Source organism: Pleurodeles waltl, chromosome 11, assembly GCF_031143425.1.
Source record: "Pleurodeles waltl isolate 20211129_DDA chromosome 11, aPleWal1.hap1.20221129, whole genome shotgun sequence".
Classification (NCBI taxonomy): Eukaryota; Metazoa; Chordata; class Amphibia; order Caudata; family Salamandridae; genus Pleurodeles; species Pleurodeles waltl.
This window is the reverse complement of record NC_090450.1, coordinates 1,367,672-1,394,855: the sequence shown is the minus strand read 5'-3', so window position 1 is coordinate 1,394,855 and position 27,184 is coordinate 1,367,672. Positions and strand designations below refer to the sequence as shown.

The 27,184-nt window shown below is 43.2% G+C and overlaps 1 protein-coding gene across 8 annotated transcripts in view; it reads left to right on the top strand.

Moving 5' to 3' along the window:
* OPA1 (OPA1 mitochondrial dynamin like GTPase) overlaps positions 1-27,184 on the top strand; it is a 278,588-nt gene that overhangs the window by 9,092 nt on the left and 242,312 nt on the right. For 4 of the 8 annotated variants that reach the window (XR_011199308.1, XM_069212739.1, XM_069212742.1 and 1 more), the window contains exons 3-5: positions 4,935-5,031; positions 20,001-20,108; positions 24,472-24,525. Coding sequence is in view for 5 of the 8 variants with exons in the window: in XM_069212739.1 (XP_069068840.1) it covers positions 4,935-5,031; positions 20,001-20,108; positions 24,472-24,525 (259 nt within the window). In the remaining 3 variants the exon portion in view is untranslated. The remainder of the gene's footprint in view (positions 1-4,934; positions 5,032-20,000; positions 20,109-24,471; positions 24,526-27,184) is intronic. The other 4 variants (XR_011199307.1, XR_011199309.1, XM_069212741.1 and 1 more) reach the window with 1 other exon arrangement.

Here is a 27,184-nt window from a genome sequence, read left to right as displayed (position 1 = left end):
TCTGACTAATATAAAGTTACGTGGGTTGAAGGTCTCTGACTAATACTAAAGAACGCGCTTAGCAGTTCTCTGACTAATACTAAGAATCACGCTTAGCAGTTCTCTGACTAATACTAAAGAACGCGCTTAGCAGTTCTCTGACTAATACTAAGAATCACGCTTAGCAGTTTTCTGACTAATACTAAGGAACACACATAGTAGTTGTCTTACTAATACTAAGAATCATGTTAGCAGTTCTCTGACTAATACCATCCGTGGCGTTCACCCTCAATCTCTAGTTCACCTTCACTGTCACACCTGGCATTCCCACTGTAAAGGGATGTTCATTCTTCGTTCATCATTTATTCAGTCCTCACTGTGGTTCCTTTCACTGTCTTATACTCCTGTATTTTGAAAATCTCAACAAGCCTTTTTGTGCATGCTCAAGGAAATGTACCTTTGCCTGATTCCTTCTTAATTTTAATATATATCCGACTTGTAGAATTGGAGGCTAAAGGTTTATCGAAGAAAGAAGGGAGAAAGTATCCACCATTGCACCTGTAGTAAATATACTAAACACCATTCTCCTTTTCAGCCTTTTTCTGAAAAACAGAGCAAATATTTCACCACTACATTTGGTTTTCCACAGAGTCAGGTGAACCTAACCATAAGCGCAAATCCCAGTAATGTTGGCCAACTGTGAGCCCCCCTTTAACATTATTTTTAACCTTTTCTAAATCTGGAAGTTGTCACTGTAAATCTATCTTTGCTCAGTACTCTGCACCATCACAGATCATACATTTGGCCATCGGGAGAGTGTCAGCACTGCTGATAGGTGGAAGAAGGTTGCAAAGATGGATGTGCATTTGTTAGGATGGGGAGGATAGAACTTTGTGTAATAGGAGCAGCCCTTGTTCCTGGTTCTGTGCATAGAAGAGAACAAGTGTCGTGCTGTTGAACAGGAAGTGCACTCTGAGGTCTGTAACTGCACGAAAAAGAAACAGAAGGATTACCCACCTCACCCTACAGCTGGTACTACTCTGGGGTGCAGTTAGTAACCTGCATGCAGAGGTTACGACAAAAAGAGGACACTGCATCTTGCAGTTCTCACAAAAAGCATTAGCCAGTCCCACTATTCACTCAGGAAGACAGTACGTCTACTTAGCTCACCAACAAAGCCAGCATTACAGTTTTGAAAGGCACGGCCATCCTAGAGTCCGCATGAATTGACAGAACTTCAGTATGCAGAGGATCCATTGTCTCCTGCAAATGTTTGTTATCACTTGAGCCATTGGCACAATGTTTTAGGAAAAATCTTGCTTTCAGGCGCTCTTTGATGAATGGTCAGGGGCATAATGTAGTCATATGTGCTGATAATGTGTCTATTTCAGCAACCAGTAAACGCGGGGAAAGGTCATGCAGGTAGGTGTTGAAATTCCACGATCTTCCCAGGTTCTTTATCAGTCTGAGTTGAGGGGGTTGAGCATTGCATACAAACCGGATCAGTTGCAGCAGTCGGAGGGACTGTGTAAATTTGCCTGAACAGAGAATAAAAAGTACTTGGGACTGTTTATATCACAAACATACCGTAACCTGCGCCAGTGTAACATTCCCATATTAAGTGGTTCAAAAAGATGGATCAAGCTGGAAGCCTCATGGTTTGGCAGAATTACAAGTATTGGCGTAGTGGGATACGAAGTGGCACCTTTGAAACCCACGTAAGGTATATAAGGAATTGAGAACAGGTTGCAAAAGTTACCTGTAGTTCTAACAAGAACAATAGTTTTCCAAGTAACCATAATCTCTTCTGCTAATGAAGGAGGATTACCTTTTCCTTACATTGAGACGTAGTCAATCTCTGCATTAGTTAGCTCCCACTTTTAACTGATTTGAACCTTACTAGAGCCAAACAGCCAGAAACCATAGATCTAGCTTAGTTCAGGTTCCTACCGGAATACTACTATGCATTGCCCATTGCAGCTCCTCTTCCAGTTTAGGTTTAGAATAACCCATTCCTACTACAAGTCATTTTTTTTGCTGCAAAAGCAATTGCCTTTCTTTTCTGAGGCTCTTTTTGTAAGTCATTTACGTTGATGTGCACATGCTATATCAGGGTATTTCTAAAGTCCATTATTCACTACCATCTACGTAATGCAATATGTGAATTGTCATGGTCCTCAAATCGGCTAGATAAGATTCTAGTTGGGCAGGGAACAAACAAGGTGAAAGGGTTTGAGTAAAGGGCATCCTTGCTTCACTGTTCCTATTTTAACACTAGCAGCTTCTGGGCTACAAGTGTAAATGTAACGCAGTGTGCTGGCACATAACCAGCGTCTCACAGCTCCCCATCTGAAACCTGATTTTGATGTATTTCTGAATTCATAGTCCTGTATACCGGAAGCAAATGTAAACATAAACTCCGCAAGTTTTACTTCTTCTACACTGCAGTTAACCTTAATATAGTAAAACAGAGGAACATTGTGGACTTCGAAAGCGTGAACCCTATTTGGTTTTTAGGCAACATCTGTACTTTTGCGATGCTGCTCTTGATACGATCTGTTCAGTTTGGCTTTAATTTTACTACTTGAATCTAAAAGTGTTAGCACACAGAAATTAGCTGGACTATTCATGGACCCTTCCTAGAGGGTGGATGACCTATACTCTCCTTAAGAAGATTGCTGCAACAGCTTTTACCTTAAAAGTGCTGGAAAAAGGCCAATAGTGTGTCTACCGAGCATAACCCTTGCTAAGGTCCCGGTCTGGGCAACTCCCTTATGCCTGTGCAGCTTCTTTAGGATTAGCATCACTGTGGTATCTTTATGGGTGTATCTACAATTGACCCAGTCCTTTCTCAACAACATGGAAGGTTGTAAATGTGAGGCACTGAGCTGAGTGAACAAGCGGCTCTGCTGTAGATGGGATGTTCTGTGCGTTGGATAGGGTGTTGTGTAATAAAGACTTGGTTAGATCGCACCATGATTTATGTGATCCCACAATCAGTTCATCCTTTTGTGTTGTAATCCACTGACTGTTTTCCTAAGATTAGCCGTATCGACCAGACTGAGAAATCCTTAAACTAAAGTCTAGATAGAAAGGAAGGTCATTTTTACAATGCACCTGGTTTGTCCTTTTCTACCCTCTAGCAATTGATCAACAATATTTTTGCTGTTAGTTTTTGGAAAGTGCTATCTCACCTTGTTCTTTGTGTTCAAAGCTTTCTTCTTAAATTAATTTTATTCACCACTTTTGCTTCCTTTATCCACTGTGCCTTTCAGGGTGGTTGACTGACAGATTTTCCTTTTCGCTTCCTTTCATCTGTTTTTCTCTAAGACGTTTTTTCTAAAACAAGATTGAGTGCGTCACTGCAGTTGGGGACCACTATGTGGAGTTGAAGAGGGCCCATCTCTAGTCTCACTAATGTCCACTGATCCCCCTACTTTACTTGGTTTTATCAACATTGCCCCCTAGTGATCAGAATTGACACCTTAGTGAATGATGAGTCAGACAATGAACCGTTTTTGTCTTGGCAAATTCAGCCATTTAATCAGCCTGACTGAGTAGTTCCTTCAGTTACCAACTGTGCAAAATGTTATACCGGCCCGCTAACCAACTGTACAGCGAGCGATGCAGTGAAGGACTTGGGATAAAAGCTCACGTCATTGTACCTCTACAGATTGCTTGAAGCCTTCGGAGCATGTTGCGGCCAAACAGAAGTCAAGGACTGTAGTGGTGACCTCTTCCAGGCCTCCTCCTCTTACCTCAGAGACAACAAGCATACAGGCTTGAGGTTACATAAGGCTCATTTCACTAGTAGAATGTCAAGATGACGACAGTTTGTGTTCATCACATATGCTACGGATGGTCCATGAATTACACCCTGTAGGATTAATAGTGTGTTCCCTGTGTCCTCTTTGCTTTCCTAGAGAAGCCGCAAAAAATACTGAGCAAAGTATTGAGATTAGGTTCTGAACCGCATTAAGAGGTCAGTTGACCCTTTAATATGCCTATTGATAAACGTAGATTTGAAAAAAGTGATTCGTCACATCAAGTGCAGGTAGAGTTATTGGCTATTTCTTCTTGGTAACGAAGTGGGTACCACACCTCTGGAAGATCTCTACTGGAACAAAAATTGAATGTATTGGTGAAAATCCCATTCCTCTAGGGTCCTGTCAGTACCAGTTTGTTGCCCCTATTAATATTGCTAATTGAATCACTTAATTGAAGAGCTATGACTGTGCCCAGATGTACACTTTCCCTTTGACTTAATAATTAACTCTAAAGTTGGATTTGCCATTTTCCCATGCTTGCACCACTTGCACATGTGCGTAACATTTGGCATCCTAACAACTTCTGTGAAAAAATCAATTTCATGTTTATTTTCCTCCAATTAATCTTAGTTAGCGGCATAAGCACTTAAAGTAAAAAAAAAAAAAAAGTGATATTGCAACCTATTGACGCAAGAAGGTTTTCCTCATACTTTTGCAGAGAATGTTAGCACCAATATTTTATTACACTTTTCTGCAGTTAGTGCCTGTGAAGGAAGAATCTGTACTGCATGCCTTGCCTGGCTCTGGCAGCCAAAGAAGCAACAACACAGAAGGAAATCATTGAATGGTCAGCATAGAAACAGGAAGGATTGTTGATTCAGCTAGTCTCCTAATTGTCAGTCAGCCCATTGCTAAACACATGCATTTAGCTTCCTGTGGCAAAATGCACCCAGGATCTAAACCTCCTGCTTTGGTAGGACTTGATACTAAAGACAGAAGTGTTTCTTAATATGTTATTTCAATAGAAGGTCAATACTTTGTACATAAACAATGCTTTTTGTAGCTGTTTCTAGAATAATTTCTTCAGTTTTCTCTCAACCCATGTTTGCTCTGTGTCCCACCATACCCTCTTTGCATGTTCTGTACCGTGTTTCCACTTGAGCTCATTGTTTCCTTCCTCACGTTCAGACCTATGACCAGTGGAGAGATATGTTGCCGGACTTCAGCGAGTACAAGTGGATCATTCCTGACTTCGTATGGGAACTCGATGAACACATTGACTTTGGTGGGTACATGATTCTGCAAGGGCACTTACACAAACTGATGTGCGTCTCTGTTTTTTAAACTTGTCTTATAATTGTTTTTGCAAATGGAGAAAACCAGCGTGAGCACTTTCATAAACAATATGTAAAGTTAGGCACATCATCCTTGTCTAGAGCTCTGTGACACTGGGGAGCGGGGGGGGGCAGTGACTATTCCTGGAATCCCCTTTCATAATTTTAAAGTTCCCTGAAGTTGACCCCTTTCCCAGGTAGTTATGTTTTTCAGGATTGACATTATCCCTATATATTTACCCCTCACCACTAGGCCCCAAGTCCCATTTCAGTGAGTTTGCATAGCTGTGTTTGACCATCAGTACAGTGTTTCTGGCAGTAGGTGGAGAACCAGAGGCTTTCACAAGGGAGTTCCTGTTCTATGTTTAGGATCTTGGATTGTTATGGGTTGAATGGTGGCTCTTCCGAAAGCCTTGTCAATTCATCACTGTAAGAAATTGGATTTCTATTTGGGTTGGGAGACTCCTTCCCTCAAGGAATAATCACTTGCCTTGTCACAATGAACCCTCCTAGTCACTTACTGAACCTGCCCTTAACGCCTGGCCGCTATGGCACAGAGCAGTCAGGCTAACCTTGGGCCGTGTGTAAATACATATGTACTACAAAACAGTAACACTGCAAATGGTAAACAATAAAAATTCCAAACTGAAATGGAAAAATAAGAGTCAAAACTAGCACAACAAAATGACAAAATTCCAATAGGGGGAACTTGAGATATGAATTTGTAAAGTTTTTTTAGGTAACCAAAAAGCACTAAGTTAAACACTAGCCAAGGGTTACCGTAGACTGGAACCTAGGTGCAGGTTTAGACTGACCATTCTAGACTTCGGATTGGATACATCTACTATGTTGTCCTGGTCAAAGATGTTTCCTTCTTACTTAGGGCCTCTTATGAGTCTGGTGGTTCAAGGACTGCCAGACTAGGGGTGAGGGTCGGACCGCCACACTCCAGGCCATCTGACTGCCACATTACGACCCTGGTGGTAGGACCTCCAGGGGACCGCCATCACTGCCAGAAACACGGTTCCCTATGGGCTGACAGCAGTCTTACTCGTGGTTAGCCACGGCGGTGCTGAACTTAGCTCCGCCGTGCTGATCACAACTCCTGTGTCTGCCAACCTTTCCATGGTGGGTGAAAACAGTGCTGGGGGCTGCAGGGGGCCCCCTGCACTGCGCATCGCGGACAGTGCAGGTGGACCCTCTACCCAGCACCCTCTGAATGTGCGCTGTCTACTTTGCTTTGAGGGTGCTGTAGTGCTACGGTATTGACTGTCGGGAACATCGTAATATGACCGGGGGGAGTGGGAGGCAGCCGGTACGCCTTCTGACCGCCAGACTCATAATGAGGCCCTTAGTCTTTCAAATCCCAGTCCACCACAGGAGAACACTCTTAAGACTCCCCGACCTCCGGGGGGGCACTTAGATTCTCACAATCGGGCAGAGACCAACAGCAGGGTCCGGTCTGGGTCCATTTGCCACTTGTTTTTTCCATGTAGCCACACAGGAGGTCCCACAACTGTTCCCTGTAGTCTACGTCTTTTACCTGGGTACAAGAGGGAGCAGGCCTAGTCCTGCAGGGCTCCTCGCAGGTCATAAACAGTAGATACAGTCCTCCTCTGATCTTCTGAGGGTCCAGAAAGTGTACTCAAGTGGGTGCTTGCAGGTGCCATATTTGTGGCGGGCATCAGTTGGTAGGTGGAAATGGCTTCTGGACTCACTCTAACCAATGGCTGATGCTAATTAGCCTTCTGAGAGTTCAGGCAGGTAAAGAGTGACTCTGAAAGCATTATTTTACTTTATATTTATTAAAAAATCAACTTCAGCATTGCAGTGGGTATTAATAGCTATTAAAAATAGTAGTTTGTATGTTTTTCTAGCACCTCCCTTTCCCGAGATAGTGTTTGTATTTTAATTTCTACTGGAGGTTTCACTAGGCCTGCCACAGTGAAAATAGCTTTAAGGGCCATCTCACTGTAGTGTGGTCAGTTTTACGTATATTTTGCGCATTAGCTTCAGGCCTTAGGCCTCTGTGCACTTTGCCCTAAATATATTTTATTCATTTGCCAACAGCTTAGAGCCTCTGTGCACTTTATTCTAAATGCTTTCTATTAGGCTTCGTACTGTTATTTTACAGAATAGCCAGTTCTACAGTGTTGTTTTTTATTCATATCACACTGTTTTGCCTACTTCAGCACTGGAGTTCTTCATAACATATTCACTCTGTGCTTTAGTCAAGGATACAGTCTGGTACAATGCCGATAGACGTGGTAGGAGTCTAGACTTGCCATTCCTGCGTAGGAACATTTTGTGATCACGATGACATGTTAGTTATAAAATCACTTCCTTGTCCCAATACGAGGAAGAGGTAGATTCCGACCAGGGAACCACAACTAGACGCTGACTGCCTCGTTGCAGATGCTGAACCAGATCACAGGCCTTTGCACAGGTATGAGTGTGTCCGTCTCCCTAGTAATACAGAAAGGCAAGCTGAAAGCTTAACATGCTGTGCTCTAAATAGAACAAGCAGAGGGAGAGTAGAAACGGTTAGGAATTATGATAGCTTTATTTCTATGTTTTACTCTCCTGGTTACTATATCAATCCTACTATGTTGTATTGTTCTGGTTATTGCGGCTCACGCCTTAATATCTAAAATACAGTCGTTTTATTAAAACATTATATAAAACTTATACTGTCTTTGTCATTTGTATATGAGACCATATTGTGAATGAGAGAGTTGGTTTGGATCTGAGTGACCACGACTTCCCTGAGAAGTTCCAAAGATGTCATGCGCTCGGCTGCCCAATCATTTCTTCCCCGTGGGAGAAATGAGGCACTGCTAGTTAGCCGGAGCAACAACCGGATTTAGGGTGACAGAGTTCCTTACACGTGGGTCAGACTCAGTCCCCCACACCTTTATCGATCCTGCTGCCTAGAAATCCAGTAGTCTCATTTAGGATAATGAGAGCCCACGCGACATGGCGCCGCCAACGTTTGGTCTGGCTCTAATGCTTGGGTCCGACTGACTCTCTCGGTCTCGTATATATATTTTGACTCCTCGGTTCCGTATACGGAGACGTCCGTGGGGCTGAGGGTTTCCGCCACCACAGGTTGGGTACATCCTCATACTTTGTGGTTGGTTGTTCAAGCTTGAACTTTGAAAGGAAATACCCCGATATTGGTGTGCCTTCTCTGTCCTAGAGCTATTATTGTTATACTAATGGCGAATCCAGTTGTAATAAATATACCGCTTAATATGCGATTGCCGCTCACGGGTCATCTGATAGCACATGGACTGACGGTCCAGGGGGGTCCGGTCACTTTTGTGGTGGACGCCCATGCAGCCTATAGAACAGAACTTTTTTATTCTTGGGTCGTATTTCCAGCAGCTAATGGGGGTACAAATACTTTTCACGAATATACTGTTGCGAATGTCCCTGGACAATACAGGGCTTATGCATACTTAGAAATACCTTTATCTTATCAAGAACACCATAATTGGCTTGATGGCGCCCTCCCACATTCAGTAACACCAGTAAGGTTAGGTCCGTTGAGTAATGATGGTCCGACCTGGCCTTTATTGGCTACATATACACCATATCCTGGAGTGGCAAATGTGGCAGTGGCTGAAGTGCGTCGTTTATATGTGGAATTAACTGCAACGTACAGACGATTAGTTCAGTTTGTGATGCAGACATTAAATACTAATGCAGCGCGTGCTGCTCCAGCTCACCCACATGCGGTGGTGCCGGGAATCAATCCGGCCACTGTACACTCTGTAATGGGCAAAGTACCGGCTAAACGTGAGGAGACTCCATTTTGGCTGGCGCAAAAAATGAATACGCTGGAAGCAGTATTTCCCCATACGGGACCTCCGGATAAGCATAGGATTTTGACGATGTGTTTGCCGTATGGGATGGTTCCTACGGTGGATCTTTGTAATACTTGGGGCACGGTGTTTGCCGCACTCTATACTACAGCACACGGTACACCGACTTTGGCTAATTTGCCGGAGGTGCTTAAACAAATTCAGGATGAGTATGGGGCTGCCCCTGCCTTAGATTTAGGCATGCAATTGATGGGTAATTTTGACGCGGTTTCTTCTATTATTTTGAGTAATCTCAAGGGGGAGGCTGTAGCCCTAGCAGTGCGAATGCGTCTTCGGGACGTTCCGCAGATTAATCAGGAGCGGGAACTTCCGAGAATAATAGCTGAAACATATTCTAGTATTGGTCGTGATAGCCTAGGGGCTCGACCGCAGAAGCCACAATTGCAGGGTAAAAATAATAAGGATAATTCTAAGCAACAGCAACCTGAGGGTGCGAAGAAGCGCTGGGATAAGAAACAGCAAACACCTAAGAAAGATGGTGGGCAGTCTCCGCAACCGGAGACCCTACAAAATAAGTATAATCTCAGGAATAGGGATACTTTGAAGACGCCTGATAGATATCAATATACTGATATGCGCCAATCTCGTTCTTTTCAGGACTCCTCGGAGAAAAGAAGTGAAAGAGGTGGGCGGTCAGAGCGGAGGACGGAGTACGTGAAACCGAGACAGGATTCACAACGCTCAGCGGAGGTTTCTATTAAACAAGAAGAGAAACCACTGCAACAAAAACAGCAATTTAAAAAGAAGAAAGTGGCAGCAGTCTCAGTTAGACATGCCGCTCAAGAAGAGAGTTCTCTTGACGAACAAGACATGGGCGTTAGCGCTGTTAGACAGCGCGGCAGAGGTCACAATAGTTCGCCGGAGTCTTCTAGAGCATCTGGAGGCGAAAGCAACTGATGACTTCATACAAGTCGAGACGGCGGATATGCGAGTCTCTGATCCTGATCAAGTATATCTTGTGACTCTACGATTAGAAGGGGACATTGACCGCGTTGTACACGCCATCTTTTGGGACCATGTGGTGAAATCATATGATGTCCTGTTGGCCGAACAAGATTGGCCTCCTGACTTTGTTCGCGACTGTCCGGTTGGGGAGGAGGTTATTGTGCCTTCCTTTTCACCACTTGTTCCGAGAGAACTAGCGGAGTCATATGGTAAATCATGGGCTGTAGCACAAGCCCCCGCCCTATATAGAAATAATGTGGGGTGGGACAAACAATCACCTTATCATGTCATTCCCATTAAAGGAGAACCTCAGATACAGCCGCAATATCCTATTAAATTTGAAGCAAGGGCATCGGTTCGGAAAATTCTTACACAATTGGAGTACCAAGGTGTGATTGAGCCTTGTGTCTCGCCGATGAATAATCCCTTATTTCCGGTTGCTAAACCGGAGCATTCCTATAGGATAGTGGTGGATTACAGACATTTGAATTGTCATACACGCACGTATGCAATACAGAATTCACATAGCGCTGCGCTTATGAATAATATAGTGCGTAAAAAAATACAAAACAACCTTGGATATCTCGAATGGATTTTTCTGCCAGAATATAGCACCCGAAAGTCGGGACTATACCAGTTTCAGTGCGTTTGGCTCTCAGAAAAAGTTTTGTCGTTTACCTCAGGGGTATAAGAATAGCCCAGGACTGTTTTCGGCTCGTGTGACTGAACTTCTGCACGAGTTGGACCCTGAGGCGTTATCATATGTTGATGACATTTATTTGACGGACGATGAGATTCTACAACATCTCAGTCGCGTATCGTGCATTGTTGTGGGTTTTGCTGATATTGGTTATAAGTTTAATTTTAAGAAATCGAAGGTTGCCTTCCTCAGTGTTATTTTCCTGGGATATGAGTTATCGAGTGAGGGCAAGAGCCTGGCGCCACATTTTTTGGAGAAATGTGCTTTACTGCAGCCTCCTAATACGGTTCGGAAGCTCCAGTCTTTGTTGGGGTTTCTGAATTTTGGCAGAACTTGCATTCCTGATTATGCTACACGTATAAAACCCTTATATGAACTGATTCGCCCGAATTTTTCAAGTAGATTTTGGACGATTGAGCATACACACATACTGCGAGAGCTGCAGAATGATCTCTTAGCGGTTAAACATTTACACACACGGGACAATAAAACTCATTTGGTCATCAGGGTGATTCCTGGGGCTGTTGGATTTACATATGTCACCTTTAATGAAGGGGAGACAGTCCCGATAGCATACAAGTCCCACTTGTATTCTGCTGCTGAACAACGTTTTGCACAGACTGAGAAAATTCTCACTGCAGTACAGATGGCTGTGATCAAAGAAAGACAGCTAGCCCAGGGCCAACGCATTATTGTTGTTTCCCCAATTCCGGCCTTAGGACTGTATCTCCGCCGATGACCTTGCCACTTGAAGTGCGTAGGTCTCGCTAGCAGATGTAAGGGCCACATGCTTTTGAAACAATAAAGCTTTCAGCCGACTCAACTTGTCGAAATCAACCTTGGAAGTAGCAATATGAGGCCAGATGTCCGCTACCTCCCTAAATTCAGTAGGGGGAAACAACACATTCCCGCAGCACGTAACGGCCTTGTTGACGACAACGACGTAAACTATTCCGGCACGCATGCCACAGCAGCGTTCGCTGTTAAGAACAATGTAACTGCCGTTAGAAAGCACCTGGAAAGTGTTTTTAATTACCGGGACTGGAACTCCTTTCAGATAACAAGCTAAGTTAGCAATCGAAGCATTACACGCTCCGTGCAAGGACAGCTGTTTACAAACCATGGAATGGCTAACAGAAGCTTCTCATTCGCTACCGCTAAGAAAAACTTCCCGCAAACCATTAACACATCTGTACTGAAAAGGAAGCTCCCACACCTCATGTATGTAACTGTCACCCAATAGTTCATATCTACCCACCGGAATGTGCTTCAAACAAGAAGTAAATTGCAGAGTGGAGATAGGCAAATTAATAACCCCATGAATCAACCACTCAGCTGACGGAATCTCAGCCACCGTAAAAGGCAGTTTCTCCAACTTTTCAATATTTAACATAACATACGTCGCTTCCTTCTTAGCCATCAATTGTTGTTGACGAGTTAAATTAAAGGAGATAAAGATCTCTCTGGCACGAATGTGCTGCCATGGAACGCGACCCGCCTTCAAGGTCTGAAGAGTCCAACCCAGCTGCATGATCGATCGTGTCTGACTCTGCCCATGATATAAAGAAGACATGTCTGATTTTATAATGTCAATAGCAGAAGAGACAATGCTGTCAATCGTGTAAACACGGTCAGAAAGGGTATGCATGCCATTATCAACAACAGACAAAGTCTGCAGCAGATTTTCTTGATCAATCTGTCTTAACCGGGCTGCAGCCTCCTGCTGGGAAAGTTTCCAAAACTCATTATACACTTCGTATAAGAACCGTTTTCTCCGGGGCACCTTGGGACCTGATAAGAAATCTTGTAAATCAGTACCATTAGACAGTAACTTGAGGTGTGACTTAACTGCACCCAGCGTGGAGTACTTCAACCATTGTTGACAAAGTTTCCCCACACTGTATGTAGTTATTATATCAGCATGTTCTGGTGAAATGTAACGAGGGTCTGCCCTACTAGTCCGGAACCCCCCAGAAGAGGTAACAAAACGTTGATGACACTGATTAGTGTCTACAGGCCACAATAACCACCCGCCCGGATGTAACGATGAAGCGTTAAGCGTACCATTCTGGACCCAATGCGTAAATTCACTAAAAGTAGCATTCACATAGTGCTGCCAGTTATTTAATTTAGAAGGGACAGGTATACTAAGCAAAGTCAATTCTCTAATCGACGCCAAGCCCAAACAACTAGTCTGTTGTACTGTGTCATTGAGGAAAATCATTTGCACAGGGATAATGCATGCTCGAAATAATGTATCTCTGCCTTGCATTTGCCAATTTTTCGTACCCCAAACACTTTTCAAGTCAACAGTCTTCAACCAGTATTCATATCCTTTGACTGAAAGTTTAGAAACAAATGAATTAGAATACAGTAATTTAGTATCGGTCAACAAAATGTGCTTATTAGAATACGGTGTCACTTTAAAATAGTAAGACTTAGCATTTCGCTGATCATGCCCAGAAAAATATGCAAATTTATCATTATACGTTTTCGAACTCCCTCGTGGAGGAGTCGAGCAATGTTCCCATTGTACATAATTAAAGATGGACTTAGGGCTACTCGCTTTGTGAATAAAGTGGTGTCCATAATAGGTGTAGCAAAACATGTCACCATGATTATCTCTAAACTGGTAAGCATCTTCATCGTCATAGACAGTATAATATTGCAAATCTTTTAGCATAGCATCTACTGTCTTCACATCCCAATCATCAGAAACAATGCCGGGAATAACAATATCATTCATTGATAACTTAAGAACATACGGTATTTGAATCAATTCAGTGGGACCATATATATCAAACATTACTTTATCCCACACAATTCCATCCGGAATTGGTATTGCAGAAATGTTCACATTGGATAAGTCTCTTCGAACCATATGAGATGAAAAATGTGGTCTCAACACAGTCTCCACGTGCTCAATGTCTGATCGATCAGGAAGAAAATGACCATGTATTACCAGAAAAAAGGTAACCACAAATCCCAACCATAAAAAAATAGTCAGTACAGCCATAAAAAGCCACAAATAGTTCCAAGGAACAACAAAATATGTACGTTTAAGCCAACTTAGTAGCTTACGTGGACCTCGAATTGAAGACAGCGAAGACGAAGAGCTGGATACAGCCGCATCCGCGTTGTTGAAGCAGCCAGAGGCAGTTCTCGCAAAAGGTGCAACAGTGAACAAGGAAGCAGATGGAGGTTCTCTCCTAGGTACGCTATAAATCACATGTTCAGAAACATCAGTAGAACGTACAGCAACTTGAGAAAAAGAATCGATATCAATCGTTGACTGTGGAACAATCGCAAGATCATCTTCCACCCTCCCCAAGCTCGGAGAGGAAACAGGGTCGGTGCAAATCACCTGCAGCGGGACTTCTTCCCCAGTAGTGAGAGGGATGCCGGAACTACTGGGTGTCCCTCTTGGTCTGCTGTGCAGAATCGGCCACATGTTGTAACTTGACATTATCAATGGAAACAAAACGATTTCCTTTGGCCCCTTGCAGCGGCGGCAAAATCACAGTTCTCGTGCCGCTTACCCCCAACACCGGGACAGGTGCTCGATAAGAAGGACCAAATTATTTCTTTACTGCGACCTTTTCACGCACTAGATCCCCAATCCTGGGTATCCAACCAGTAGGTGTTACTGGCTCATCCTGAATTCCAGAGGAGGCAGCACTCGCAGAAGAGTTATCTTCACGAAATTGTTGTAAATCCTGCAAAACAGTGACACGATCATTTATGTCAAAGGGCGTATCTGCCGCCTCTATACCAGGACCATCTAGATCAGGAACATACATTCGTGTTCCGAACAGGCACTCATATGAAGTACGACCCCCCAGTGACCTTCTAGGCAAGTTATTAAGTGCTCTCTGTACTCCATACAGGTGGGCTAGCCAACTACGACCCGTACCTATAACCCTGGCTGTTAAGGATTGCTTTAAATCACGATTTAAACGCTCCATGACAGAATTTCCCTCGGGATGAAATGGAGACGAGAATTGGAGCTGGACCCCCAACGAAGCCATGGTGTCCCTGAATGCCTTAGAGGCAAAAGCAGGGCCCTGGTCCGAATGAAAAGCCGCAACTGCAAATGTATCGACAAAGATACGCAAATCTTTAATAACAGTCCGAGCGTCAGCCGAGCGCTGTGGCCAGACCCACACAAATCTGGAGCACGAATCTACAGCAACCAATATGTATTTGTATGCACTATCTGGTGTCAGTGGACCACAATGGTCCAAGTACACACACTGTAATGGTCTATTTGATATCAGAAGAGGAGTCTGCTGCGGGCGTCTAGCCGACGATGCTTTAATTTGTTGACAGACGTCACAACAAAGAACATACTGCTTTGTCTCCTTATAGAGACCAGGCCACCAATAACGGGCCTGTAAAAGTGAAATCGTGGCAGCCACACCAGCATGCGCAGATGCCACCCCTTCATGCGCTGCAGAAATTAATCGAGGTCTCTCAATCTTATTCGGTAACTCACGTACACCAACGCCTGGAATATTAACAACAGCATTTAGTGCACCACTCAAGCAGTAACTATATTTAGAAGGGAATCCTTTAGGAAATGGCGTGCCATCAGCCGTAGCTTTTATGGCAGCCGAAATCTCCGTCTGGTTTTGAACTCGAACGAGTTACCGCGGCTACAGTGGCGATAGCCACTGCCGACCTTGCAGCTTCATCAGCCAAAGTATTCCCAGCAACGTGTATTCCAACGCGCTGGTGTCCAAGTGTATGTACAACATGGACTTTAGGAAGCGTTTCTTTCAGACCCGCAACCTTACCCCACAACAATTTATGTTTAATGGTGTTGCCTTTAGAATCTCTGAACCCATTCATTTTCCAATAATGCAGATATTCATTGAAGGATTGCACACAGTAGTAGGAGTTACAGACCAGTAAGGTCAATATCGCCGGCTCTGCATGCTCCAACGCTAACAAAAGAGCTTTCAGCTCAGCCAGCTGCGCTGTGCAATCTCCCAAGGTTTTAGTATAAGTATGTCGGGGGCAGAAGACTTCCCCCACCATAGTCCCGCTCACCACCGCACATGCAGCAGAATACTGTTGTTTAGTCCCAACCGCCGGTTGCGCAGAGCCATCGGTATACATGACCACTTCATATTGGTCAATAGGCAATGTGCCAGCAGGAACTGGGTACTCTATTTCATATTGAAGAAATTCTTGAGTCTGCAGCTTAGGGTCAAATACGTAATCCACATCAGTGGCCATCAAAGACGTAGCCCATTGTATCCACCGCGAGTGTAAAGCCTTCGAATTAGGAACACTCGCTATTGTAAGGTCATAAACAGTAGATACTGTCCTCCTCTGATCTTCTGAGGGTCCAGAAAGTGTACTCAAGTGGGTGCTTGCAGGTGCCATATTTGTGGCGGGCATCAGTTGGTAGGTGGAAATGGCTTCTGGACTCACTCTAACCAATGGCTGATGCTAATTAGCCTTCTGAGAGTTCAGGCAGGTAAAGAGTGACTCTGAAAGCATTATTTTACTTTATATTTATTAAAAAATCAACTTCAGCATTGCAGTGGGTATTAATAGCTATTAAAAATAGTAGTTTGTATGTTTTTCTAGCACCTCCCTTTCCCGAGATAGTGTTTGTATTTTAATTTCTACTGGAGGTTTCACTAGGCCTGCCACAGTGAAAATAGCTTTAAGGGCCATCTCACTATAGAGGCACATTGAAGTATTAATTTTCTTCATGTCTCTCTTGTATATACCATGGTCGCTACCACGTGGAGTACAAGGCCCACTTAAGGGCGAGTTACTAATATTTATAATGGAGGTTTTGACAGGTTACAGCGCATGTTTTGCACTGTAACAGGCAGCCTGCAGTGGCAGGCCAGAAGCCAAGTTTGAACTGCCACAATAGTGGATGGCACTGTAGCCGGTGCAATCCACAAGCGGTATTTATCTTCCAGGCCCTGGCTCCACTTTATGCTAAAAACCAGGGACCCATAGCATTCTACACCATATGCGAGGGTCTTGTAGGCAAGGAGTGTGTAAATTCAACCATGTTTAAGGAGGAGCACAGGCACTGTTCTACTGCTTAGCAGGGGTAATGTGCAGTTCTAAAGCCAGCAGAAATAAGATACAACATTTGTAAGACTCCGAGTCAGGACTAAGTGCATCGTACCCTGTGTTTCTGCAGAGCTGTGCGAGCGCTGCTGTCGGCTGCTTGCGCTGTGGGTTCAGTAAGACGGTGCCTCTGTATGCCTGGCAGACATCCATCAAACCTAGTAAAGGGATCATTGACTGATAATTTAGCTTCATTTTTTGACAAATGTCTTTGCACAAGATACTGTATCCCAGTTCAGGAAACACACAGAAATATAATTCTATTTTGAGGACGACCCATCTGATTTCCAACCCCTCAAAGAAACTGAAACCACTTTACTGATCATTAAACTGCACTGTCTGTTGGGGCTGATAATGGGAAAGCTTTCCTTGTGGTGATGCTTGTCTTGCACTGAAATTCATGTCAGAGCCTCAGACGAGGCTTTAAGTCTTTCCTAAGAACTTGAAAATGAGGAGAAGAATTATCATTGATGTGGTGTTGCCCTTGAAGCCGACCTGCAGCTCACAAACACCTTTGTACCCAACATCTATTGGCGTCCATTAAACAATCCATTGGAACAGAAAGTCGTCATGTCCCGTAGCAACGCTAATGATGCCCACACTGTCTATTTCAAGGATGTATCACCAGTATGCCTGCAGTTTGTCGCACTTCAACAGTCAATGTAATGCCCTTGGTTGGTCATAACTGGTAATAGGGCAGACTTGTTGGTGTCCAATTTCTGAAGCTTTTCATTGTGCCTTATCTTTAGGATACAGAATTGCAGGATGATACCTAGATAATTTGGAATCCCTAAGGGGTCTTCATCGGGGATAGGCTTCAGAAATTGGACAGATAATAAAGGCTGAACCCAACTCCCCAATCTCAGATACATATTAGAGCTTCTACATAACAGATTGACCTGAAACTCCACTGTTGAGTTGGAGCTCTGTCTGAGGGAGCTGTGCCAGAAGGAGTTAGTATTGATGTCAGTCTGAATGATTTGCAATGATCTTTTGGTCAGTGTATCAAAGAAAGTCGTTCATATATTGGTGAACAATAAAAAGATGCTTTTTCTTTTCATGTGCTCTACTCGCTGCCTATGACTCAGTAGATTGAGTCAAACATTACAGCCTCCTTTCTGACATTGATGGAAAGATAAATTTGTTCCTTCATCTCAGTGTCGGAATTTGAATTTGAGTTATTAGGAACTGTTGCTCATTCTGTTACATTTCAAAACAAAAAGTTATCAGTGTGGCAAATGTATTTCAATGATTGTGGAAAAATTGTGGAGTGATCTGAATTTGTATTTGTTACAGGAACATAGTTTGCTGTCTTTTTTGGAAGATGTGTGACCTAGTGTTCGGGGTGAGGGGTCACTGTCTTTACAAGTGAGTGGCCAGCTGTCTTACGATACAGGAAAGAGTTATGATCAACTGTCCCACGCAGAACAATGTGATGGGACAACAGCTAGCCTCTACTATGGGTGGGGTGCGCCATCCAGGGGCATGATCTTGACTGCCAGCTGCTTTGCTGATGAATGTTGCAGACTCAAGAGCACTGCCAGTAGCATTGCAGATTCTCTCGCACATCAGGCCAGAAAATGTCAAACCAGGCAAGATGGTTCGGAGTCAAGGGTCATTTGATGACCACAATAGAATCTGGACTAAACAGGACGTGTTCCATGGGAGTTCTCACTGTCTATTTGAATTATTTGAGAAGCATGGAGCCACAGTTTTTGCAATTAATTTCCATTTTGGCTATATGAAGAACCCGTAAAGAAGCTTACTATTTTATCTTGCATATCATAGATTACGTGCCTTTCAAATAGTGGAAACCTGAGGCAGAGAAAATCAGGACATAACCGGCCATTAGGGGACACCTATTGTAGAATTAACAGTGAAAATCTTCTGCACAGAGTGAAATGGAAATTACAACATTTCAAGTTCCACTTAAGAGCTTTCTGCAAAGTCCAAAGTAAAGCTATTTGTAGCAGAGACCTCCACAGCAATACTGTAGCCCTCTGTCCGGAAACTGAAGTGCGCATGCACAGTGTAGTCTAGAAGAACACACAAGTGATGGAAGAGATTTGGGGTTTGTTATACGGAATATTAATTGCATATGATGTATTAAATTCTGTTTATTTGGCTTAATATTTTCTCTTCTCTGTGAGTGAAGCTAATGGGGAATTCTAGATTCAGGATACCTCTGATTGAAACATCTTTGGTCATACAAAGGATCATCAGAGAGTTCCTGTGGGGGTATTCAGAAGATTAAGTCCATGTCCCCAAGCAGCCCTAGCCCACAAGCTAAAGGGCCTTGTTTTAAGCCCAGGGGATGTTCGTTTTAAGCAGTGCATTTTGCAGCCATACAGTTTGTGACCAGTGAAACTAATGCTTCTACTTGACACACCAAAGAACCTCCCACTGTTGCTACTGTTTGCTTATATCAGGTTCTTTAAAACCCAAGCTGTGCTGAGGACCAGCCGATCTCTTCTGTCACGGGAACTAAAGACTTTTAAGAGACAGATGAACTGCCCTCGTCTTTGGCCAGGTTTCCAAGGAAAAGCAGTTGTCACAACAGGGAATGTCCTCAATGGGATCTTCAGGCATTTTGGTTTGCGATAGCAACACTGAATAGACGGTAACTAAAGAGCCTCAGTGTGTAGATGGGTAAGAATTCGAACAGTAGGAATCTCCGATAAGCAGACTTTTCTTATAAACATTCACCTAGCAGGGATGAGCGCTGCCCATGAGTTACTAAAATGAGGCAACTGAGTCATATATTATCTGTTCTCAAGCAGTAAGCATGTAGGAGCCAACTGTTAATGCTAAAAAGGCAGATTTGTGTTTCTTTGTGGAAAGTAGGATTTATTTTATCCAGTGAGAGCTCAGCAAGCTGAGAAGCAAATCAGCAGCCTGGTTCGTTAAAACTTGAAAGAGTAACACTGGTAACGTTGCTTGTCTCTTGCACAGAATATGGAGCTCATTCTTCAGGGCTTCTCATGAATAAGTGCAACAGCCATGAAAATAGTCCAGGTAGGCTTTGATAAGTTGCCTTTAAAGCACTCAGATTGCGCTTGCACCGTAGTGTAATAAGAGGGAATTATCAATGTTTTCTTTTTATATTTTACGTAGTGAAAGTTTTAGTCCACCATCTTCATAGCTTCATGAATGTAATAAAATGTATTGGTGCACTTGGGCTTTTTACCTATAAAATAATAATGTATGGAATAGATTTAAACAAAGAAATGTATTGTCCAATGTACTTCACATGCTTCTAATGTTTTTATTGCTCAATTTTCTACAGAAAAGTTCAGCCGAGCCCTGCCAGATGCCGAGGATTTTGCCAAACTGCTTCCAGACTTTGAAAAGCTTGGGGAGAGCTTTGGGTTCTTGAAGGGATTGTTCTCTGCAGGTGAGAGATTTTCGTGTACTGCTAGATACCGATGAGATTTAATGGCATGTCTGTACAATATTGGTTTCAAGCTTATTTTTCATACTTTAAAGGGAGTCACTTGGTTAAACGACTGGCTGTTAAAAATAATGTAAACAACAGCACAAACATATACTTTCTAGTATCTGCCTTCTGCCACAAAACCCCAAGAAAGGCCTCACCTTCATCTAAAGAATTATCCTCCCAGCACTTGTGTATATCATGCTCCTTTATAGTAGGCGCATCTTATGCCATGTTAGGCCTTTTCTCCTGGTACTGGGCAGTCAGTCGTCACCATACAATATCTTTACTTCTGGATCCTCAGTGACTTCTGTAACTGGTGCCTTGCTGATCCCTGGCCAAGACACTGGTGTAACTGACCGGAGCTGGGAGGCCTTGAAGGCTTTAGATCACTGCTCAGTAAGTCTTATCATCACACCAGTTCACATGCTTTGAGTTAAGGGGTTGGCATGCTTTTTATTGTGGAACCAGGAGGGCGCATCAGTGACTGGGCATTCCTTATCATTTCAGCGAGCAGCAGTGTCTGGACACTTCAGGGGTTTATAGCTTGATTTCTACTACTCACATTCAAGATATCCTGCAGCTAGGACCTTCTGCGGTCACGCAACGATGTGGTGCATCCCAGAGGATAACAATAATCCCAGTTTAGTGCAAAAACTTAGCAACTGTGAAAAACACGAATTCATTTTTAAAGATTCGCCTTATGAAGTCTCTCCTGCTTGGAATCCACAAATCGTTGTCAAATATGTAATTTGACTGTTGAACGCTAGAGATGTCATTGACTGCCCTAGTGAAGTCTTTACTTTAGACAAGAGATAATGTACATCACTTTGAGGATGTTTCTTCGAATTCCACAATTTAATATAATGTTGGCTCTTTAAAAATAATTTCAAGCTTAAACTCATTGCATTGTTCAAAGCTAGATGCAAAGCTTAAATTGCATGTACTTAGTTGTCTTACTGCTTTTCACAGCCTTAATTTAAAAAATGAAATTTCATTTTTTTCATTGGAATGTGTTTTGCTTCTTGTTATTACTTATATACTTTACTTTGACATTTTGATTCATCACATCTTGCTTCTTTGTAATTTTGTTAAATGCATTGCTTTTGTTGCAGATTTATTTCATTTATCAATAAATGTTTGGTTTCAGAACAAGTCTGGAAGCGTATAGTATAAGTATATGCTTCAAATGATGCTACCAGGGCGAGGCAGTGGATAGCATAGCGCGTATCCAGGGAAGAAGGTGTAAAACGTAGTTTTCCTCTTCCAGTACCCTTGTAAGCACCTGGGGTTTAGTCAGCTAAAGGTGGAGCTGTTGAGTTGTACAGCCAGCAATCATGGCCTAGGTTCCCAACACTATAAAACCCAGGCCACGGTCATGTTGTGAGGATCTGTCCAGTGAAAATGTAGTGCAGAGTGGTCACTGCACTAGCTCACCTTTGGGTCATTGGTGTTTGTCCTAGTTGCATGAAGATGGCTTCTGCTTCTTCTGGGCCTTTTCTCCCGGTCTTGGGGCTTAGGGTCTTGCATCTCCTTCATTGAGCCTGTTGGTTATTATTACTTGTCCATGTTGCAATAAGACGTTGCTTTTTTTTGGGGTCTTTCTTCCTTTTCATTGGGTCTGCAGGTCCTTGCGTCCTAATTTCTCCATTTTCCTTGAGTGTCTGAACTTTGTGTCTGTGCACCTTGCAGGATGAAGTTTCAAGGGCCGCAATCCTCTTTGACTCTGGCACATAGGATGTAGACTTCTTGACTTTGACTCTTGTCATGAGGTCAGACAGGGAAGTTGCATCGGCCAGGTCCTCTCTTCGTGCACCAACGTCAGATGGTTCATCAGGCCTATCTCACTCAGTCTGCTCTATGACGGCAAGATTGAAAACTTTCAGATTCTTCCAGCAATTCACTCTTGAACTTGAAATAAATAATGATTTTTGTAGGGCCATTATGTATCCTGAAGTTGGTCCACAGGTGTGAGTGTGAGCCCTTTTTGTCCTTGTTTCCCCTTTGTGAAGTTTGGAGCCAACCCTAGCCAGGGGCTGCTTTCTCCTGACTTCTGTAATTTCTTCGCTTCCTGTTGCACAAGGTGAAAAGACAAAAGATGGCCCAACCCAACATCTACAGATTGAGTAGTTGGATTCTGTTTGTGCTGTGATGACTGCTATGTGGCAGGGGTTTTGTGGATTGTATACTCCACAACAACCTCAGCCAGGCGACGCTGAGGTGTCTGAGGTTGAGGTCCCACGGGTAGATGAGCAGAGCTCATGGGCCTGTACCCCCTTGTTTTGCATAAACCATTTATCTAGATCCACATACCGTCCATATTTAGGGGTAATAAAGTACTTTTATTATGTGGGACTGAGCAAATTTTCATGGAGTGGCAGTGCAGGTATATTCCTCTCCTTGTCGGCAGCAAACTGTAATTAATGGAATACTTGCCTTTTCCTCAACCCCTGGTCATTGCTCTGTGCCGTATTCTAATCCTGTGTATTTTTTGTGCACTGCCTTCCTGATAGATGCCATCCATTTACACATCGGTCTTGGCCCTGCCCCAACATTGACTGCCCATATCAAACTGCTAGGCCAAGTCATCTGTGATCAGCAACAGAAGAACCCCAGGCATGTTTTGGCCTCTTTGTATGTAAATAATGAAATGCAATTTAAGTCTCTATGGCGCAGCAAGCCTTACGGCCTATAACTGTGTAATAACGCCATTATGGTCGAGATTAGGAAAAGCAAAACGGGATGGATGAAAAGGTTGCGTTAATCTCAGCCAGTGATATTTATTTTACTCTGGCCTGCATTCCAGTCCGCTATTTCCTTTTTGTCCAAGCAAGGCTCCCTTTCTTATGTCCGATGTGAGAGACTGCAGTCATCATGATACCACTTCTAATCCAACATGTGGTGGAACTTATATAAAAATATAAGAGCTCATCCATCATCATCTCGTAGGATAACACGTGTAGCACAGTAGCTACTAGTAGATACCTTTTGGTAGTGGATGTTTTTTTTCCAAGTTGTTCAAAGTGACATCATAGACCAAAAGTCTGTAAGTAGAGTTGTCTTTGATGATATTTGCAACTGCTGGACCTTTGACATCTGCCCAGCTACAGATTTATGTGGGGCATCTATAGTACTTGCCTAACACTGACCCCCAAGGTGTCCACCATGGACCAGTTGTGCAGAAAGGAGAGTGGTGAGTAATGGTGGAACCTGCCCTCCCCAAATAATCAGACCCCCAGCCGTACCCTTCACCCACAAATGTGCTAATGATATCCGGCTTCCTGTCACTGCCTCCGCAGCCTCATTCCCCTGAAACATATTTTAAAGCACCGCCTGGCCGCCCTGTCTCTTTACTCCCTCCTCCCTCAACAAGCACTTTGCTTCCTGCTCAGTCAGAGTGAACATGCTGAGTCGCTGCTAAGCACAGTAGTGATTGGCTGCCACCGGTACATCTCGACAGCCCCTGTGACCACTGGGAAGCCCATAGTAATAGTGGAGCTCCAGGAGCGGCGGCCATTCCTCTGTTTACCTTCATCAGGCTTGATGTCCCAGCAAGGAAGAACTGGAAACTGATGCCACTGTTTCCAGTCCTGGTTCTCTGTTTAAACCAAAACTTAACATGGGTTAGATTGCAACCTTGCTCCCTACATAATATGATGTAGAGAAACCACAGCACTGGCACAAGATTAGAGGGTTACGTCACTGTTCTACATGTGAGAGCTCATCCTCACTTGATCCTAAAAAGGAATCTGTAAAACGAAAACATCAGATGTCATATGCAGTCCTTCTGGATGGGAGCGGCCAGCTACCCTCAGTATCCCAGATCCTGGTCTGTTACTGTCTCTCTCGTATGCAATATGGGTAATCATGTAGTCCAAGTGAAGGCCCCTGAGAGCCTCGTCCTTCGAAGTAGACTACAGTCTTAACACTTAAGGAGTGTTTGGAAAATTACCAGGCGTGTGTTATGGTCTTCACCACTGTAAGTATTCATAAACCGCATTTAGCGCTCCATCACAGTAGGAGATACCGTTGTCGCCCCAGCTTGAATATCTTTCAGTTGCTGGGTTTGGCCTTACTTGGTTGTCAGACGGTTGTTTGCAAGCTATGATTCTTAAGCACCCCTTTATCATCAGAATCTCACTACAGGGTCCACCCTGGAATGAGTTTCTTTTGTTTTTGTATGTCTTGCAAGTAGCTCTATGTTTTAGATTGCGTTAATTGAGCTTCCCCTGATTACATTTGTCCTTTTCGATTTGTTTTTCCATTTGACCTCCGTGTTTTATTTTTATTTTGCCCTTTTTTCCTGATTTTTTTTTTTTCACAGGTCAGAATTTGGTTAGTGAAGTCGTAGGAGCTTCTGATCGGCTGCAGTTTTTAGGTGTGTACATCTTCCACTGTAATGGCCAGAGTACCTTTCTTTGTTACCATTATAACAATTCGCCAGCGTGAAACAATGCTGCAAAAAGAGTACTTGGTTCTCACTACCGATGTGCTGTGATCCTCCCGTGCCCATCACAAAACACCAGCTAGTTTTCTTCTCTGTTGTCAGCCTGGGTCATGGAGAGTACTTTCACCTTGATCGACGTAATAATGAAGCAAAGATACAACTTGAAAACAAAAGTGTGGCAAAAGTAAATTAATTCCCGAAAATGGAAGGTCAGTGTGTTGTTTGAAAAGAAGCAATGTAAAACAGCAAGGGAAGGAATTAGCGCAGCTGCTTGATATGAGCTGCAGCGTGAGAGCTGGGGTGGGGGGGTTGGGGGGGGGGAATCAGCAGCAGGGAAGGGAAAATGGCAACAAAGTGGAATTTCCTAAAAATATGTCCTGTGAATTTGTTTGCCTCCTGGTACTGAGTACAGTTGCTTAAACCTGGGCCGCTCCATTGTACCCTCAATGTGTTTGCGAAACCAATTTGTATAGAAGATGTTCCATTTTACAGCTGTGGTCCTCAGTATTGGGCTCATGTGTTTGTGCTTTGTTGGGTGAACTTGGGAGCTATTTGTCTTTAGGAAATAATAATGCTAAGTGGGCACCTCAATGTAGAGAGAGATGCTCTGCTTAACCTGCACTGTTGTCCATCCATTTATGTGCTGCAGCTCAGGTTTCCCTCCTCACACTGGCGTGTCTCAAGATCGGGCAATCACTGCTCAGGCTTGCAGATTCTTCACTCGTGAGACCACCACACTTGGTTCTTAACCTTTTCATTTCTGTGGACCCCCTTTCAATCACTACTGGAAGGCAGGGTCCACGGCCTAAGCAGTTTATATCATTTAAACCACAAGCATTTTACAGAAATGCAGCAACAAGTATGCCTTAAATACAGACACAAATTATGAAATATTTTATTTAATTAGTCAATACAAATATTGAATAATTTAAATTTTCAGTTTAATGGAAAGGGGGGAGTTCTTTTTTTTTTTTTTTTTTTTTTTTTTTTCTAAAAAAATAAAGCGATATGAAAAACTCTAGGATGCCTCTGTCTTTTTGACTTTTGACGCATGCTATCCTTTTGTTGGAGCATACAAGTGCTTCAGCCAGTCATCCTTAGTAGATTCTGTTTGCTGTACTTGACCGGCTCCCACTAATCAAGCTAAGGATGCTAACTTCATTTTTAGCCTCCAACTTCTAATTACTTACAATTCCACAGTGTTTTTAAATTGTACAAGTTCCACATTTTTGATCCCCCTTGAGTAGGTGTTTTCAAAACTTGACAGTCCGCGGTCCACTGGTTAAAAACCAATGCCCGAGACTGCAGAATCATCGCTTGTATCCCTTCCTGCTTCTTCCATGGTTCATCTCTTTCTCTTTGAACTGTTGAGATCATTCTGAGATCCCATCGTTTTTGTCCAAGATTTCTTGTTGCCCATGTTGTGAACATTTTCTCAGCTCATAAACCTTCTAACCAGCTTTAACAGTCCTGTGTAGATGACCACAAATTCTGCCTGCGCCAGCACCAGCGAATGCAACTAGCATGAAGCATTGAGAGATTAAAAAGATAGAATACTGTCCAAGGGAGTGAAGTGTTGAACACCATAAGCTTGTGTGGTACCTTTTTAAAGCCGCGTTTTGTATTACTTATGTAAGATAAGGTAATGAGAACTGTTGTTCGGACAGAGGCTGGGGGGGAACACAAAGTCCTAGCGGTCACGTAGGAGAGGAAACGGCGACCCAGGCATCCCTTCCTGCTTTTGGGTACAAAGAGCTATCTGGGGGAAAGAAGACCTCATGTTTCTAGACATGACGTATGCTTTAAAGATATTACCCGGTGGCAATGACCCTGCGTGTTGCTACCACCCAAGGAGAAAGCAACCCTCCTAACTATTATTTTAATACCAACAGTATGTTGTTGTGTAGAGTAAACTATACCCCTCTAATTAATACTACAGTATCGCAATGATAACGTTGCATACATATTTATTTGTTCTTTTAGTAAACAAGGTGAAAAAATATCTGTACCACTTTCATTCTGCTACAGATACACAATTCAATAGAAAACCCTTTCTATGTTGAATGATGAGAACCTGCCGATCCACATGGCGATAGAACACAAACATTCCTCCTGAGCTGTATTTCAGTTCGAATCCACTCCAGTCTACTATGCGAGTAATAGATAATTCCCATATTTAGATGCAGCCAGCGCCTCAGAATTGGAACTAATTCTCTGGGGGTTTTAGTTAATTTATTTTTGCAGTGGTTTGCTTGTATCTCATCTAAATCTCCAACTGTATTTAAAATCTGCATGAGAATGTTGAATGTCATTTCATTTTTTTAAGATTTCAGCCAAAACAAATCAGGCTGGACAAAGCAAGTAAACTTTATTGTTAAAACTTAATAGTAATTGTAGCCTCCACATTTTGTGTGTTTTTAAATCTACATTTCTTAGGCATTATATTAGTCGGTTTATATTTTGTTAATTTAAGTTAATGTGCACAAGTGGTGTTGGGTCTGGAATGTTTCCTTCCCTGGTAAATGTACTTGTTCTTTTCCCCTGAGTTGCCTGACTGCATGTCAAACTTGCATTCCGACTTTTATTTTGG